The 19,017-nt window shown below is 42.4% G+C and overlaps 1 protein-coding gene across 1 annotated transcript in view; it reads right to left on the reverse strand.

Moving 5' to 3' along the window:
- The window catches only part of LOC109270976 (ATP-binding cassette sub-family C member 12), a 180,974-nt gene that overhangs the window by 55,215 nt on the left and 106,742 nt on the right, over positions 1-19,017 (reverse strand). Inside the window, exons 3-10 of the mRNA XM_019456023.2 lie at positions 17,172-17,327; positions 13,078-13,225; positions 12,555-12,788; positions 11,121-11,294; positions 10,518-10,665; positions 7,168-7,316; positions 4,640-4,747; positions 2,342-2,617 (exon numbers count right to left, since the gene is read on the reverse strand). Of these exons, the coding sequence (XP_019311568.2) occupies positions 2,342-2,617; positions 4,640-4,747; positions 7,168-7,316; positions 10,518-10,665; positions 11,121-11,294; positions 12,555-12,788; positions 13,078-13,225; positions 17,172-17,327 (1,393 nt within the window). The remainder of the gene's footprint in view (positions 1-2,341; positions 2,618-4,639; positions 4,748-7,167; positions 7,317-10,517; positions 10,666-11,120; positions 11,295-12,554; positions 12,789-13,077; positions 13,226-17,171; positions 17,328-19,017) is intronic.

The raw sequence follows: 19,017 nt of genomic DNA on the forward strand, positions 1-19,017 counted from the left end.
TGAAGCTGATCCATTTATATTTATCTTTGGGAGAGCACAAGCAAGGAAAGGGCAGAGAGAGGGGGACAGAGGATCCCAAGTGGGCTTTCCGCTGACAGGCTGACAGCAGCAAGCCCGATGTGGGGCTTGGGGCTTGAACTCACAAACCGCAAGATCATGACCTGAGCCAAAGTTGGATGCTCAGCTGACTGAGCCAACCAAGTGTCCCAAGTGTCCCAAAGCTGATCCATTTTAATTCCACTAAAAGGTCTTTAAGGAATTGGTGCATTACAAAGAGTTTGGGACAAAGAGATCATGGGTCTGGATCCAGATTCTAGGCATTTGACTCTCTTTTGAATTCTATCCACCACCTGGGGCCAGGTCTCTAGCCTTCTAGATTCAACCTTGTCTTCAGGAGAAAACCCATGAGACTTGCAGCCCCTGGGTTTCTGATTATTCATCTGTCCATTCACAAAACACCTTTGGGTGCCTAATGCATGCCAGGCATTTGCCTTGGTATAAGGTCACAACCTGTGAACAAGACAGATACACACCCTGACCTCAAGGAGGCTATAGTCCAATGGAATCCTAGAACTAAATTTGGAAAAAACATGGGTGCTCTGAATTTAGAATATTTAAGGGCAACACTTAAGCTGGATTTTTGGCTGTGAGAGGAAAAAGGCAACAATAGCTAACATAAGTTGAGACTTACTATGGGCTTAGCATTTTTGTACAGTATCTCTTTCAGTCCTCACACTGACCTTGTGAAGTGGTGCTATTTTTAAAATATCCATTGAGCCCATAAAGGAAGAGAGGCTCCAAGAGGTTAGGCAATATACTCAAGGTCACACAGCTGGCAAGTGGCTGGGACTGGACACCAGGTACATCAGGTTCTGGAGGCATAACCTTAATCCACACAACACTGTGTTGCTCCCACTGTCTTCAACTTGTTTCAGAAAACATTGACCATGTCCTTGATGCACAAGCCCAAGCAAGAGTCATTGACATAATGAGAAGGAATGCCACTAGGGGGCTAAAAGGCAGCTTCTTTAAAACACAAGAGTAGTTCACTGAAGCCACTCTGGAGCAATTCCAAAGGCCTGGTTGGAACAATCCAGGTGCTGCACATCATAAGCAGGGGGAAGGGCATGAGAAAGCAAAGTGGGCTGCACCCAGTAGGACTTAACAGAGAACCTAGATCAATTACACCTAGCCAACTGAATACTACTCTACACCAGCTATTGAGCTTAGCGTTGCATAATAAGTAGGAACCTCTCCTTCCATAGTGCTCACACCAGAAAGGGTGAGTCAACAAGATGGGAAATTAAAATACTAGGCACAGAATTAATGTTGAGCCCTCGGCAGCAAAATCGGCAAACACTGCCATCCCAGGAGCACTGCTGCTGAGTTCCCAGTGCAAGAGAATCACATGCAGGAGAAGCCAAACATTCCCTAAATGTAGAGCCTTGTCTAAAGACTCTATTCCCCATTCTTGAGGGGAGCAGCCAACGGACTCTGGCTGGCTTCCTTTGCTGGGTTGCTTGTTGATCTTATTTGCTTTTAACAAGCATGGTGCTTAAGAGCACAGACTCTGGGGCCAGGTGCCCTGAATGTGAAGCTGTCTTCTGCCACTTGCTAGCAGTATGAACTTGGGTGATTTATTTAACCTCCCTTTGTGTCAGTTTTCTCAATCATAAAGTGGGAATAGATATAGTACCTACCTCTTAGGGTTATTGGGGTGGTTAAATGAGTTAGTTGTATACCTGGTAAATAATAAGTATTCATAATTGTCAGTTATTATCTATCATAGTACTCCAATGTGAAATTAAGAACAAATCCAAAAAGATTTACAAAAGATAGTCAATTTGAGCCTAGCCACCTGAAATAGATTGTCCATTCAAAATTGCAACTGGCTCCTTTGGAGTTTAAATATCAGTACCGTTACAACTACCATGTTTTGTCAGCTTGAAGAGAATGTCTCCATTACCCATGTACATAGTTTTAAAATTGGGAGGGGTGCCTGGGAGGCTCAGTTGGTTACGCATCCAACTTTGGCTCAGGTCATGATCTCACAGCTTATGAATTTGAGCTCTGCACTGGGCTATGTGCTGACAGCTCAGAGACTGAAGCCTGCTTCAGATTCTGTCTCCATCTCTCTCTGCCCCTCCCCTGCTCTCTCTCTCTCTCAAATATAAATAAACATTTTAAAAAATTTTTAAGTTTAAAATTGGGGAAAGAAAACAGTCTAGAGACATCCCCACACCACCTCCAGCTCAAACAAATCATGTTAGGTCTTGATAAAGTATAGTTGTGTGATACAAGGAGGAAAGATAGAAGGCATACCTATAGAACACATACCCACCTTTCTCACCACAAAGCTTATATTGTGCAGAACCGATGTGGGGCTACCACTTTGCTCCTCTGGGCCAGCAACTTCCTGGGCTGATGATCTCACACTGTATGTCTCTAGCCTCTGTTTCTTAAGAAAACACTTTTTCTGGTTCTGCACTTTCTTTGGATCACTTTTTCTGCTGGTTTCTTGATCCCATGTCAAGGTGGCATTTGCTAAAAGCAAGACAGTATCTGGGTCTTCTGGTTGGGTGATGTAAGATGGGGGGTTTTTATCTATGAGAATTTTCTAAGATTAAAGAGACAAAATTAACTGGGCAGACATTATGCATTTACAAGAATCATCCCAATATATCTTCTAATGACCCAAAACCATAATCTTGGCAATTCTACTTAGGATATTTAGGGAAGATATTCCCCTAGGAGAAGCTGCAGCAGAAATAGTGTACTAGCTCATGCTATCTAGGACAGATGCCTCTTTATCCACAAAGTCTATGTGGGTCACCCACATTGGAGAATGCTGATCTCAGCTACATTTTTTCCTCATTCCCAAGGTAATCAGCTTTTTCTAGTCTTTGGGTGGTGGCTTCATTGCCTGGCATTAATGCTTATTAAACCAAGGTCACATGCTCAGCCTCTGCCATGCCTTCTTCTTAGTAACCACTCAGCTCAGTTCAACAAAACATTTGCCAAGTGTCTACCCTGTGCCAAATTCTGTGGTAAACATAAGAAATGAAATTATGAATAAGGCATGATTCTTGTCCTTAAATACATTACAGCCTAGGGGAAGATGGGAACATACACAATAATTTCAGTGAAATGTGACAAGAACAAAACACTGTAACTGCCAAAGAAGGGACACTTGGCTCCCCATCCTGAAGTCTATGTATTGGTGCCTGAGCTGAGTCTGTACAGGTGCTGACAGGAAAAAATGAGGAAAAGAAGAGGAGATGAGAGCCTTATAACAAAAGGTATGGCATTAGCAAAGGCAAGGAAACATTCAACAGCATGGTTTATTAGGGTGAGGACATGAAACAAGCAATTCAGGATTACCATAGAGCTCAAGGTAGGAAGGGGATAGGAAATCAGGTGGAGACATAACTGAGGACCTGCTGATGGAAGGCTCAGGTTCAGTCCTGGAGGGAACAAGGACTCAAGGGTTTCAAGCAGGTGAATATCAGTGGTCAGGCCAAAATTTCAACAGCTCTCTGGGGGCTGAGTGCAATGAGGATTTAAGAAGAACAACAACAGAAAAGGGAAATTGGTTCATAAGTCACCGTGATAATTCAGTGATGGCAGCAGGGACAAAGAAGTTGAGGAGTCAAGAAATAGCATTGTTTCTCTAGTCTAAGTTTTCTGATATCATAATATATACAGCTAATATGATGATGTTCATTCTTGGGTTTTGTTCAGAAAGTGATGACTTGATAATACCACTTTACAACTCAATCTTACAAACAGTGCCTCTTAAAATTGAGGAAACACAGTGAGCAGGAGGTGACTCAAAAGGGCCCTTGATTAGTTGAATGTGAATAGTAAGGGATACAAGCATCTCTGATGCCTAAGGTGACTTCCAGAATGCTGGCCTGAGTGAATAAAATCATTCAATTAATTCACACATGTCTAAACATGCTGTTCTCTGAAACACCCTCCTCCTTTTCCTTCCCTTGCCTGAACTTCAAAACCACTTTATGCCTTCTTGCATGTTACATTTCCTTACTGTGTATAGCAATGACTGGGATACCTGGTTCTACACGAGACTGGAGGCTCTTGAGAGTAAAAACTCTCTCTTCCTTTTATTTGCATTTCCTACAATACCTTAAATATAGGAAGCACACAGTACATCTCTGATGAATGAATGAGTGAATGAATGGATGAATGAATGAATAAAGCAACTGAGTGCATAACTGTGGTGTCCCACTACCCTCTTCATCATTACCATCACCACATGCATCATAGGGCAAACCAGGTAGGTAAAGGGGTGGGGAATAGCTCATTGCAAACTCAACCCTACTCCTGGAACAACTTAAGATTTATGACTTGGAAAAAGAGTAGGGGATCAGGAACATCATCTCCATGCATGGAGACTCTGTTTCATTTTTAATAAAAGGGCAGACCACCTTATAAAGTTTTGCTTGTACCTCCTTGATGCACATTTATTGATCCAACTCTGAATGCAGGGCCTTATCCCAATGTTCTCCAAACCAATGACCCAGCCCTCCAATGGGTTGACACAGCTTTCCCATATCTGAGAATTTTCCCACCCCAAAAACAAGATCTCTCTTCCCTACTCACCCAGCATTAGTTATACCTTCATTCTCCTCAGAGAGACATTGGCTTCGGCCATTGCTTTGACCGAGAAAGGCAAGATTGCAATTGAAAACTTCATTACATTAAACATGGCAATCACACTAAATGCCTAAAGAACAAAAGAGAGGTAGAAGGTTTAGGATGAGGTGTTGGCTCTGAACCATTCTATCCATGGGAATTATAATTGCTGAGATGAGAAACGGTGGCATAATTGGAATTCTGACTGGAACATTTTTTTCATTTCATGACTCCCAAATCATGGTCTAGAAAAGTAGGGATAGCAACATCTTAATCTATTTTGCTTTGGAATTTCATCAAAACGGTGGGAGATTTATACCCTTGCCTCTGTAAGTCCAGAGAATATAACGTGATAATGTCTGAGTAAGGTCTCTAACTGAATGTCTAGAATTTTCCATCCACGTCCTTACTTGGCCTAGACTTTTCACTCAAAACCCCATGGATTGTCCTAAATTATCCTCTTTCCCCAGTTGCTTCAGGGTCCTCTGACCCTTCAGAGCTAGAGCCTCCTTTTCCATACCATATTTAGCCCCAGGAATGAAGGAAGAAATTTCTTGGAAGGACCTGCTTGGTCCATGCTAGCTACTGGAGAGTGACCTCTGACTCTCCCACCCCCGAGGTCTGGCCTCAACACCCTGCCTCCCCACACACTTGGGACAAGTGTAAAAATCTCTGTTCAACTGGTATTCCCAAAAACCATCTTCCCTCTTCACTGGGGCCTTTCTCACTGAGTCCTGCCTGGTAGGTGGTTAACATCATACAGCCTCAATGAAGACAAGTTTCCTCGCTCCATTGGTGCCCCAGGGGTGCATGATCTCATCTCCAAGATTTCATCTTCTCATCTGCCTGACTTGTAATTAGCAGCTTCTCCCTAACCACCCATTTAAGAAATTAATAACACAACTTCCATCAACAAATACAGAGTGATCCTGCCTGCTGCTGAATGGGCCCCATGGACAGAGCCCTGGGCTTCAACTAATCCTCATTAGTTCTGTAAGGGGACAATGAATAATGCTCCCTTCATCACATCTGGTCCCAAACCCATCCCCAAAGAGAACTCAGCTCCCCCAAGTCCCAGAGTACTATCTTGGCTCAGAAAACCCAGGCCTTGGTCGACAGAACACTCAGGTTGCCTGATGTGAGCCAGCACCTGGGGGGCTGACCTCCTACTGATGTGGCCCTGACAGAGGAGGTGAGGCCTCAAATTCTTCTGAATTTGAAGAAGTATGAGCCTTGCATTCAGGGGAATCTTGTTCCTCCTCTAGATTTCTTCTAAATCATAATTTTTGAAAATATTAACCATGTGCAATCAGTTTGGTTTTAAATTTTCTTCAGTGCATTCCTGAGGAAAGAATTGTTTCTGTTTGGGATCATAGAACATAGTCACAATAATTGAGAAGCATTCTGTTGAGACTTTGTTATGTCATTGCCATTTATTCTAGCTTTGGGTTCGTGACTGAATTCAAGCCCCGGAGTGTGTGACTAAACTCTGTGTAAAGAACCTGAAAAAATAAAAGCACCTCACAAAGAAAAACAGGGCAGTAACAGGACTGACAGCCTCACAACAGATGCCCTAGCAAAAGCATTTGCCTTCTCAAACATCCCCCTTCCCCTCAAGATCCATGATTTTTGGTGCAACTATTGCTCTGTGAGCACACTTGCTTATTTCATTCTCTCTGGGTTTTGTTCTTTTTTTGTCTTGTTTTTATTGACTTTCATCCATTCACTTACCCTTCAGACACTGGATTTAATATCTCAGCTGTTTGTTTATTTCAGCCAGGGGCTGTTTCCCATCTAGCCCAGTTTCTTTACCTTTGAATGCACAGACCCCCTTATAAAAAACCTGAGTATCTCACATTTATCCTAACTCTCCCTCTGAGGCTTTCAGCCCAAATTATCCTGGGCTGGGTGAGCATCAGGCTAATAAGAACAACAAACACTTACATGGCATTTACAATGTACCAGGCGCTGTTCCACGTGCCTTACATAAAAGAGCTCCTTCAGTCCTCACAACCACAGGGACTATTATAACCCCATTTACAGATAATAAAACCAAGCAAGAGAGGTTGAATGAATTGCCCTCTGTCATAGTAGCAGAGTTGGGATTTAAACAAGGGGAATTCTGACCCTAACACCACACTATGTCTCCCAGTACCTATGACTGCTCCCACCCAGAAAATTCCCACAAAGTTTCCTTATTGTAATATGTATGAATAATTATGAATAAAATAGCCCAGTGATCATTTGATTTCAGTTTTGTTTTCCAAATGTAAAATTGTGTTCCAATATTAACTACTGCCCCTGCACTTAGACTGGATGAGAGTCACTGTTAGGCTCTCCTGGGCTCCTTGTCAGTCCAAGCACTTGTTTTTAAAAGTCATGGTAGAATTCTGGCCCTTCTGTGATTGAGTATTCTGATGCCAGTGCTGGGCAAAGGCAAGGAGGAGCTTCCCAGCTGGCACTGTCCAGTGTTGGAATGTGAAGGAGGCCAGCTCTAGAAATGGTTCTTACCACTGGGGCGGTGAGCCTGCGTCTCAAGAGGATGTGGCAGGTGAATGTCAATACAATGGCTATGGTAGATTCAATGGAGGCCAGGGCTGAGTTTCCACTTTGAACAAATCCAGCTTTTTCCAGTAATTTCCTTTCCCTCTTCCTTATATCTGTAAATAGAAAATGGTCCATGATGGACTTATTTTGCGGCACTAAGAAATGCATCTATCCTTGGGGCACCTGGGTGGCTCAGTCAGTTAAGCATCCGACTCTTGATTTGGGCTCAAAACATGATCTCACGGTTTGTGGGCTTGAGTCCTATGTCAAACTCTGCTGACAGCGTGGAGCCTGCTTGGGATTCTCTCTCTCCTTCTCTCTTTGCCCCTCCCCACTAGTGCTATCTCTTTCTCTTCTCCTTCTCTCTTCTCTCTCTCTCTCTCTCTCTCTCTCTCTCTCTCAAATAAATAAATAAACTTTAAAAAAAAGAAGGAGAAGAAATGTATTTACCTTTGCCTGATCCTCCTGCAAGTGAGTGTTAAGGACTCTGGTAGTGAAGTTTAAATTAGAGTAAGCACAGAAAGCTCTGGGAACAAACTGGAAGCTTAGTGTCTGTCAGCTGCCATATTGGATGGTTTCTGAGGTCTCTTGCAGTCCTGAATCTGTGTCAGGATTCATACACTTGGATGCCTACAGACGCCAGGCAAGTAATGTAAATGAAGGGAGTGGACAGAGAGTAAGACCAGAAGGAGGGTGTGGAATGTGGCAAAATGGGGACCACATGCCTCAGTGAAAGGGGCAGCCACCTCTCAGTGCAGAGCATCCAGGGTCACCAGATCTTCAACTGTTCTCAAGTCTGGGATCTGGAATTTTGTGGGACACGTTTCCACCTATAAATGTTGGGAACTAATTGAAAGTTTTAAATAAAAAGCACATGTGCCAGCCTGAAGGCTGCCAGATTGGGGCTCCTGTCCTGTATCCCAGGAACATCTACAAAAGCCCAAGAGCATTTCTCCCTTTCATAAGTCCAGTTGGGGTCCATGCCTCTGCACTGCTCACAAATTAAATTCGAGCCTCCTTCTCCTGGTGTTTAAAGTTCTTTACTCTAATTCCAGACTCTTCTGCAAAAACCCTTTCACACTAGCAACATGGCACCATTGCCATTCTTGCTGAGTGCTCTTCTGAACACTGCACAGTGTTCTCATAGATCACGCTCATCACCATGTGAAAAAAAGAGGCTATTATTATGCTCTCTGGCAGGACAGGAAAGTCATAGCAGGTTAAGTAACTTGCCTTTTAAGTAGTCAAGGCAGAGTTGGAAACCAGTTCTACTGCAATCCAAAACTCTGGTGTCCATATGCCCTTTGCCTCTAGAATACACAGCCACCTCCTTTTCCCCAAGCACACCCTTGCATATCCTTCTCTAGGCCTTTGCTCCTACTGGGGGTCTTCCCCACCTCTGTTTGTGTCTGAATCCTTGCTATTCTTCAAGGCCTTTCTAAAATGCCACTTCCACCATGACACTTTTCCTGATCTCTCCAACCTGATATGGTCACCCCTTCACCCCCTGGAGCTTCTCTCCATTTCCCTTATGGCATTTTCCCGATTTTAACCTATAGTTAATCCATGCTAATTCAACAAATTTTAACCTGATGTCTACTGTAGGACAGGTGCTGTGCTTGGTGTTGGAAAGTATAGGAGTAAACAGGGTTTTAGCTCTCTTTCAGTAGGGAGACAGACAATAAAGAAATAAACAAATTCTATCATTACAAATTTGTTGGGTGATATGAAATAAATGAACAGGGTAAAGTGAATTAAAGGAACTGGTAGGGAATGGACTTGCTTAGGACTGTGGTCAAGAAGGTATCTTTGATCAGTGACATCGAGAGAAGGGACAAAGTCAACATGAACATCCATCAAGAGAGCATTTCAGGCAGAGGAAACAGTAACTGCAAAGATCATGAGGCATGAATGAAGATAGACAGGAGGTTCACAGGGCTCACACGAGTTATCAAGGGTTAGGATAAGATGTGATGAGCTCATAGAGGTCATCAGGGGCCAGATCACATTGGATCTAATAGGCCATTTAAAGGAATTTGATTTAAATCAAAAGTCCTAAATTGGAATAATCTAAGTGTAATAAGAAGCCACTAAATATTTTTAGCAGGGAAGGGCAGGATCTGATTGACATTTTTAAAAGGTCACACTGGCTTCTGAGAACATAATGGATTTCAGGGGGAAGGAGAAAAGAAAGTGTTGCATCTAAAACTTCTTTCCATAGTCCAGAAGGGAGAGAATATTGGTTTGCACTAGAGTGACAGTGGAATGAAGAGAAGCAGACAGATTCCAGATATAGTCTAAAGGTAGAGCCAACAAACTTATAGCTATTATTGAGCGTAGTTAGCTCAAACTCCCATAATCTTAAAAGCAGGGACTCTTTCTAATCCTTTTGTGCATCTCCCATGACCTTGTACATAGTAGGAAGTTCGTGAATATTTATTGAATTAAACGGACTCAGGTTAAATTGAGTCAAATTAAATTGAACGAAGTCAAATGGAATCAAATGGAATCAAATCATTGTACTAAAGTGAGTTTAATGTGTGAGGAAGTGTGTCTGGGTCTTCAAGGAAGGTCGCATAGGGCTGCAAGCATCCCAACCTGCGACACTTCCTTTGGCAAGCTCAGAAGCAAGTTTTCTAAAGCCACTCCTTAAAACACGGATATACAGCTTCAGGCCCAATTACATGCTGGTCTAAAAGTGTAATTGTAGATCCAGAGAGTCAATTGTAACAGTGGTTCAGATCATTAACCGGCCAACCACCTGAGTCTATGTCAGCAATTATGTAAATGTCCCTGCAATTAGATTTGCATTTATATTTGATTGAAATGGTTTTAATATCATCTTTTTAAAAAAAGCTATATATGTATCCTCTTATCTGTGCAAAGAATATCGAGTCAGGAGGTCATTCAATCATGATGAAGTTGCTGCAAGCAAGGAGCTATATATGTAAGTGTGAGTATATGTGTGTGTGTGTGTAGACATCTTCTAAGTTGAGGAAATAGCTTGAGGTAGCTCTTCCTCTCTTCATAATGTTTTAGTGTATTATTTTTGTAAAAGGTAACTGGTCAGTATCAGCATCCACATGCCTTTTTAAAGGCTAAACCATATGTCATTCACCTGCTACGTCCTTGGGCTCACCAGAACAGATGCCTGGGTCTATTAAAATCTTTGTAATCCCTTAAAAAGCCTGAAAAGGAGCTTAGAGGGGCCCCACATCCCCCCTTCTGGAATTCCTGGCCCCCAGAACCTTAAGAACCCCTTAGAAGAGTACATTCTACAGGGTAAGTGGTTCTTCAAGACCTGTGCATCCTACCTTGAATGGTATTGGTAAAAGATTTCTCCCAGGCATACATTTTAATCAGCTTGATGCAAGTCAGAAACTCATTCATTGTCTGAACTCGCTTGTCTGTCACTGAAATTGCTGATCTTCGAAAAGCTGAATTGAGCTTAGCCATAAACATCTGAAATCAAGGTACAAAGTGTTCAGAGAGAATTGCTGAGTTGCAGTTGGCCTAAAAATCCAGAGATTGGAGTATAAGTGCCAGGGAAAGTTCTAAGGGAAACTGGACTGAGATTCTCAGTCATCCTTGCCTTGAGTTGTGGTAGCTGATGTGGACCAGGGGACACCACTGGGGATCAGGAAAGTGATATAAACACAGGAATTGCTAGTATGCAAAGAGAGTGCTGGAGACTATGACAAACTGAAAGCCATGCCTCCTTCCCCCAGCACATTCAAATTCAAGTTCTTAAAAAAAATACAATATGCCAACAAAAGAAAGCACATCTGTAGGCACAAAGTGGGGACACAGGCTTCAGGTCCACACCCTGGAAATAAAGCCTTCTATCCAATTGAGTGAGAACATGTGTGCACAATACAAGCATACAACAGTTTATAGTTGCAAAGACCTGCCATTACCTGGATGGGGATGAATATGATGTACACAGATATCCCGATGAGAGCTGTGGGCCCCAGAATGAAAAAGGCATACACTGCACAAACAGCCATTAGGATCGGGATGGTGGCTGGCAAGGGACAAAAGAAGGCAGCTTCAAACAAGGAATAACTATCACTTGATAGTATATTGAGCACCTGGAAAGAAAGCACAAAGGTTCAGCTTTGGAAGTGTCACCCAAACATTTCCTCAACTGAAGGCTTTCAGAATGGTTGAGGGGTCTGAGTAGAGAAGAAAAACTGCCTTAAATGGAGAGGGGTGCTGCCAGGGGACCAACATGATAAGTTTTGTGGTTCCATTCTGATCTGATCTTGGAGAGGCTGATCTTTAGGACAGAGAGTCCCAGTGAAGAGTAATATTGCCCTCTAAAAGCATACTGGAGAGATGGCTACCTGCCTAACCTTTATCTATCTCTCCTTCTTCCTGCTTTATTCAGAGCTGTAGCATGCCCAGCTAAAAGACTACATTTTTCAGCTTCTTTTGTGGAAAGAATGTGGCCATGTGACTGTGTAACACATGTCAAACGGGAGTTTGGGAATTAATTCTTAAAGGGAAGCAATTCAACTTAGAGGACATATATCTTTGCTCTTCTCTCCCTCCTCTTACCAGCTATCTGAAACATGGTTGGGATGACTGGACCTCCAAAATCCATCCTGAACCATTATGAGAGCCATGTGCTAGGATAGTGACAAAGAAAGATAGGAAGATACAGAAGTCCCCATACCAGCCCTGAATTGGTCTGGTCCAGACTCCTTTTGAGAGTGAAATAAATTCATCTTGCTTAATCTACTGTTATTTTGGAATTTCTTTTTCTATGCAGCTGAGTTCATCATAAGATGCTTTAGGCATACTGAAAGAGCAACTGTAAGAAAGAAGCAAGTCCCTTACCTCATGCCACCTGGGATTCCCTTGACTAAGAAAATTTTATTGTGTAAATGCTAAGAATCTTATTACTAAGATTCAAGGGCTTAAGAATATATAAGTTCTGAAATCCAGTAAGTGTAGTCTTTATTATGGCTTTGGCACCCTAAATACTATAAAATCAGAATTATTGGATCCATTGTTCATTCATTTTCTTTAAATGCCTGTGATGTGTTCCTTACTGCCTCAGTGTCCTCACTAACAATCAAAGGGATTGGATAAGGTCATCCCAAAACCCTACCTCAACTCGAACAGGGAAAAATTTCCAAATTCTCCAGCTTGAATAGAGCCCTCCCTTCATTGAATTCCTCTCATGTTTTGAGTCTTCCTCACTTCACTTAGCAGGGAGATGGGATATAATGGGCAGGACATTGGAAAAATAGAAGGAAGTCATATGCATTATCCAGGAAGTACATCTCACTCAGAGTCAGGATTTAGGATTTCGTTTTCTAAAATTAAACTCTGGACCAGCTTACCTCTCCAACAGAGATGTGTGCCAGCGTCTTGAAGGACACCAGGTTTTCAAAAACCAGGGTGGAGACGGCCACCTTCAACCGGATTGCTGTGCGGTAATTTATGGCCCAGGCAAGGGCCCAAAAGAGCACTTTGGTAAACTCAGTAGCAAAAAGGGCTATGCACAGGCCAATGCCAACCCAGACATTCCTAGAAATGCTCTCAGTCTGTTGGAGGATTTGGTGAATGAGAACCGTCTGTAAAATAGCACAATGGAGAGAGGAGAGGGCCGCTGGAGGTTGAGGTTGGTATAGGAAGCCTCAGATAATGTCAGCAAACTGATTTTATGAGGCAAACTTTTTAATTAATTTCAGTGGTTGCTGCTGTGCTTGACAAGGATTAGCTTTATGAAAATTTGCCCCCAAGGAGCTCAAAGATAATGACAATGTGCTAAACCCACCAGCTCGTAGAGAAAGTAGCTAATGACATTCTTTGTCAGTCTGGGGACCTGTTTGACAAGGCAGAAGAAGGGCCACCCTCACTCACCGGCCCTATGGCTGCCATGATAATGCACAGGATGTTGGCCACAATATCCATCAAAACACGCGTCCTCTGGAATTTCCAGACCACTCGGCCCAGAGAGGCTTTCTCAGGACCCACCCTTTCCACCTCTTCATCCCAAAGGATTCGAAATCTGTGATGAAAGAACAGGAAGAAGGAAAGGGACTTACATTTCCACTTGCTGTTTGAAGCTACTTCAATGGACAAACCTCGCAAAGGTGCTCAGCACAACCCTCATCCCTGGCAGTGGTGGCTCCACACAAGCAACAGTGACTCTCCTTTCTTCTTTTCCAGGGCAGATGGGATACAGGAGGGGCAGGGGGCAAAGCCTTGGCACAAGCACAGGCTGGTATCTAACACTTGGGCACTTTCCAGACCTTCATTTCCTGCTCCTAGTGCCCATCTCTGGCACAACACCAGTTCCAATAAAAGAAAGAAAGAAAGAAAGAAAGAGACACAGAGGAAGGACCAGAATAATCTTCCCTAGGACAGGGAGGAGTTTGTCCATCGCAGAGATCTGAAAGAAGGGTAATGAGACAGGAGTGTGCTGAAGGAGAAGGACTGACATGATACTGGGAGGTGAGCCAGAACAAAACCCCATGGGACCCATAGTTCTGAGGAAGGAGTTTAGGTTTCTTTTCAAGAGCAAAGGAAGGCTTTGCAGGTTTTTAAGCCCTAGTGATAAGATATTTTACATATCTAAAAGAGCATTCTGGTAGCTGTGAGACTAGTGGATTATTATAGGGAGGAACAAAGGCTAAAGCAGGGGACCACAGCAGGAGACTGTGACATCTGGGAGAAGTGGCCTGGATTTAAGAAAGTGAATTTTGGGAAAGATGAACAGAGACAACATAATGCACTGATGAACCAGATGTGGAAGAAAAGGGAAGGAGGATTAAGGATCCCAACTTTCTGACTTGATCAACTGTGTGAATGGAGTTTGTTGAGAAGAGGAAAAGAGGAAGAAGAGAAGAGCATCATCAGGTTGGGGCCCTGGATCAAGAACACAGCTTTAGACTGTAATCATCAAGACAGTATGGTACTGGCACAAGAACAGACACTCAGATCAATAGAACAGAATAGAGAACCCAGAAATGGACCCACAAACATATGGCCAACTAATCTTTGACAAAGCAGGAAATATCCAATGGAATAAACACAATCTCTTCAGCAAGTGGTGCTGGGAAAACTGAACAGCGACATGCAGAAGAACAAACCTGGACCACTTTCTTACACCATACACAGAAATAAACTCAAGTGGACGAAAGACCTCAATGTAAGACAGGAAGCCATCAAAATTCTCGAGGAGAAAGCAGGCTAAAACCTCTTCGATCTTGGCCGCAGCAACTTCTTACTCAACACATCTCTGGGAGCAAGGGAAACAAAAGCAAAAATGAACTATTGGGACCTCATCAAAATAAAAAGCTTCCACAGGGAAGGAAACAATCAGCAAAACTAAAAGGCAACTGATGGAATGGGAGAAGATATTTGCAAATGACATATCAGATAAAGGGTTAGTATCCAAAATCTATAAAGAACTTGCCAAACTCAACACCCCCCCCCAAAAAAATAATCCAGTGAAGCAATGGGCAAAAGACATGAATAGACACTTCTCCAAAGAAGACATCCAGATGACCAACCGACACATGAAAAAATGCTCCACATCACTCATCATCAGGGAAATACAAATCCAAACCACAATGAGATACCACCTTACACCTATCAGAATGGCTAACATTAACAACTCAGGCAACAACAGATGTTGGCGAGGATGCAGAGAAAGAGGATCTCTTTTGCATTGCTGGTGGGAATGCAAGCTGGTGTAGCCATTCTGGAAAACAGTATGGAGTGTTCCTCAAAAAGTTAAAAATAGAACTACCCTATGACCCAGCAATTGGATAAATACTAGGTATTTATCCAAGGGATACAGGTGTGCTGTTTCGAAGGGGCCCATGCACCCCAATGTTTATAGCAGCACTATCAACAATAGCCAAAGTATGGAAAGAGTCCAAATGTCCATCGATGGATTAATGGATAAAGAAGATGTGGTACATATATACAATGGAGTATTACTCAGCAATCAAAAAGAATGAAACCTTGCCATTTACAACTACGTAAATGGAACTACAGGGTATTATGCTAAGCAAAATTAGTCAGACAAGAGAAAGACTTCACTCACATGATGACTTTAAGACACAGAACAGATGAACATAAGGGAAGGGAAGCAAAAATAATATAAAAACAGGGAGGGGGACAAAACATAAGAGACCCTTAAATATGGAGAACAAGCTGAGGGTTATTGGGGGGGGAGATGGGAGGGGCGATGGGCTAAATGGGTAAGAGCATTAAGAAATCTACTCCTGAAATCATTGTTGCACTATATGCTAACGAATTTGGATGTAAATTAAAAAACAAAATTAAAAAAAATAAAAATAAATTTTAAAAAAGAACACAGCTTTAGATATAAGATGCTTGTGAGTCATCCAAGTGCAGCTGTCCAATTGGATGCAGGGCATATGAATTCAGAGTCTGGAAGCGATGCATGGATTGAAGTAGCCTGTTGTTAAGGTTGCATATGGTGTTGTCTTTGAAGTGGGTAAGTTCACCAAGGAACAGGCATAGAATGGAAGAGAAGAGGATCCAAACTGATGCTGGGTAGATGGAAGGAAACATTAAAAACAGACAGGAAGTACTGGCCAGAGAAATAGAAGGAAAATCCAATACTACACAGGCACTGGTCCAGTCCAGCCCCTTCTCTCTGAGCTCACTAGCAACTTGCTCTGGACTGTAGATTTTGGGAAACTTCCATTGAATTAAATGTATACAGCACACAGATGAGGGAAAGCACAATTGTAGAAACAATTGCAAGACCATGATTAAAGCTCCTATCCCTTTGAGCACACACTTCAGGCAATGCCTTGCACTTCACCCCATGTGGCCAAAGATAAGAAGACTCCCAGAAGAAACAAGTGCAGAAGAAGGCTTTGAGAATTTTTCCACTAAGACATTATGATTCATAGCAACATTAAAGGTCAATGCAGATGGTAGAAAGAATTAATGTCTTTATACTTATGCTGACATAGAAAAGTGTTTGTAAATGCTTACTAAAAACAGCAAAACTGTTAAATATTATATAGTGTGCTTCACTGTGTTTAAAGAAAAAACCCATGACATGTAAGTAGGGGGAATAAGAAGAGGTACTGATCAGCAGATCAGCGCACAGAGTGTGTTTAATCAGAGTAGAAAAAATTCTGGATACATCAACACCAACATTTAACAATGCTGACCTCTGGGGAGCAGAGTTGGAATATGGTGAGGATACTCCCACTTCTTAAATGTTTGTTGCTTTAACATTTTTAGAATGAATATTAATTAGGTAGAATCAGTGAAAGTTACATTTTTTGCAAGTCAATACTGTCAAATATTGGTGGCTTCATTTGGTTCAACCTAAACATATTTTGCAATATAAAAGCTCAATAATGATTTTTTAATGTTTATTTATTTTTGAGATAGAGAGAGACAGAGCATGAGCAGGGGAGGAGCAAAGAGTGAGGGAGACAGACTCCAAAGCAGGCTCCAGGCTACAATGTCAGCACAGAGCCTGATGTAGGGCTTGAACTCACAAACTGTGAGATCATGACCTGAGCTGAAATTGGACGCTCAACTGACTGAGACACCCAAGTGCCCCAAAATCCCAAAAATGATTTTTAAAGCAAAATGCAATGCCTAGAGCTGCCTGCAGCAGCAGCCCAGGTGGGTCTGGCCAGCCTAGTGTGAAGTGAAATTCTGGTTACCCTCATCCTGATGTAGTGCTCCTACAATTCATCAACAACCCAGCCAGCATGGTCCTGAGCCTCAGGCTGTAACTCTCAATCAATCCTTTTTACACACCAAATCTCCCCAATTCTTGCCTCCCCAAATAAGTTGAGTCAGCCCAATCCTGCTTTACAGAGCAGCCACTAAGGAGGGCCACCAGTGACCTGGAGGTGTCCATTTCCACACCCAGGAAATGGGTGCACACAAAGGGCTCTTCATAGGGTGAGCTCCTCTCCTGAGGTGACCCAAGTGAATCCTCGTACCTTTTGGCATTGGTGTCCGATGAGTCATATGGTGACATCGGGGGCAGGGTGTCCACAGTCAGTGTATGCTTATAGCCCCTAACCATCACTGGTGTAAGCCAGGAAAATGTAGCAAAGGAGAGCAGTCCTGCATCATCCACAGGGTTGGGTGCCAGCCTAAGACAAATGAGACACTCTGCATTCAAGGACATAGTTACCATTTTCCTGAGTCCCTGACTTGAGTTCTTAACTATAGTAATAACCACAGCCACACTTAGAATCCATGATTACCACCCATTATCCCTTTGAGCAGTGGTATATACTGGAACCAGCTCATAGCACCTGTGAGAGTTGATTGTAAGACTTCCAGGAGTTTTGCAAGTTAGTTGCTAAACACAGCCAATATTAAAAATCACATAATTTTAAATAAATTATCTTAAGGACAAAGGTAATAACTATTTGAAACTCATAATTTCCTAATTATTTTATTAGATTTTACTAGTATCTATGCTGTTTAGATCATGTAAATCTATTTTATCTGTATGGTAGAAACACCATATAACAGGGTGATACTGCACATCCCTTCCCAACTTTGCATTCAGTGGCATCACATTGGCTTGAAATTGCCAATGGTAGGAGTATTCACACCATAAAAATCAATAAATGCTACAAACCCAGGGAATTTTTTTAGTGAGCCAGTGTTGAACATTTACCAATTTTCAAGAGCCTCATGACCATGGGAAAGAGGGTACCTGATCCATTTGTCATGAGGAAATTAAGGCCTATAAGCTGATTATTAGAAGTCAGGTGCATGTCTTGTGCTCTCAGGAAGATGGGGAAGGTGCAGAGCAGGACATGCCACCATGTCGGGGGGAGGCTACCTAAACAGGCAAATGCTGGATGCAAACTCATGATTTATTGTGATGATGGAATGAATTAATACATTTAAAATGTTATGGCTACATAAATATTAGCTAGTAGGTAAAAAAGGATGAGAGAGAGGAAAGAGAGGAGGAGAAAAAAGAAATGGAAACGAACAGGAGGAAAAGGAGAGCAAAGAAAAAGAAAGAGAAGGAGGAGAAAGAGCAAACATTAGAGGAAAAGAAAAGAAAAGAAAGAAGAGGAAGAGGAAATAAAGGAGGAAAAAACTCGTGTTTGCCCTTGAGAAGTTAGCCATCTAAGACAGAACAAAGTCAGAGACATAGAGTAATATCTACTGGTTACTGAATGTTTAGTATATTCTGGACCTTGCAACAGCTTTATATTTGTAGCAGATGCTGTCAGGATGCCCTGGGTCACAGCCTCTTGTCACATGTACCCCTGATCTCAGCTATAGGGGACAATGTCATGCAAGCTAAGGCTCAAGCTGACAGTGTCCCATCTCAAATGCAAGCTGTGTCTCTTTTCACCACCTGTTTCAGTGCCTTCTCAGAAGCATACGTGCAGCTCAAAATTGCAGGGGTTGATGCCCCCAGGGACAAATCTTAACTAATGGAGTATAGGAAACCCTGGATAAATGCACTCCCTCATCCTTCGGGTGGAAAATTGTGCACTTTCTCAGGAGGACGTAGTAGAATCCAGTCTCCATTCCTACAGCAGTGATACTGATGACACCTGTTGTCATTCCCTGCCTCACTTCCCCTAAATATTCCCTCCTGTTCCCAGGATCACCTCCTAAATGAGCTACCTGCATCCAAATTCTTGACTCAGGCTCTGCTTTTGGAGAACCCAAGCTAAGATATTATTAACAAGGTAATATGTACCCAGCATGTAGTTAAATTTCCTAAAATATGGCTTTTATGATACAGTCTTGCATTACCTTGTATAATTTTACAACAAATAAGTGGGAGTGCAGAAGGTTAGTATA

The sequence above is a fragment of the Panthera pardus genome, unplaced genomic scaffold (genome assembly GCF_024362965.1).
Source record: "Panthera pardus isolate Hobbes unplaced genomic scaffold, ASM2436296v1 HiC_scaffold_18, whole genome shotgun sequence".
Lineage (NCBI taxonomy): Eukaryota > Metazoa > Chordata > Mammalia > Carnivora > Felidae > Panthera > Panthera pardus.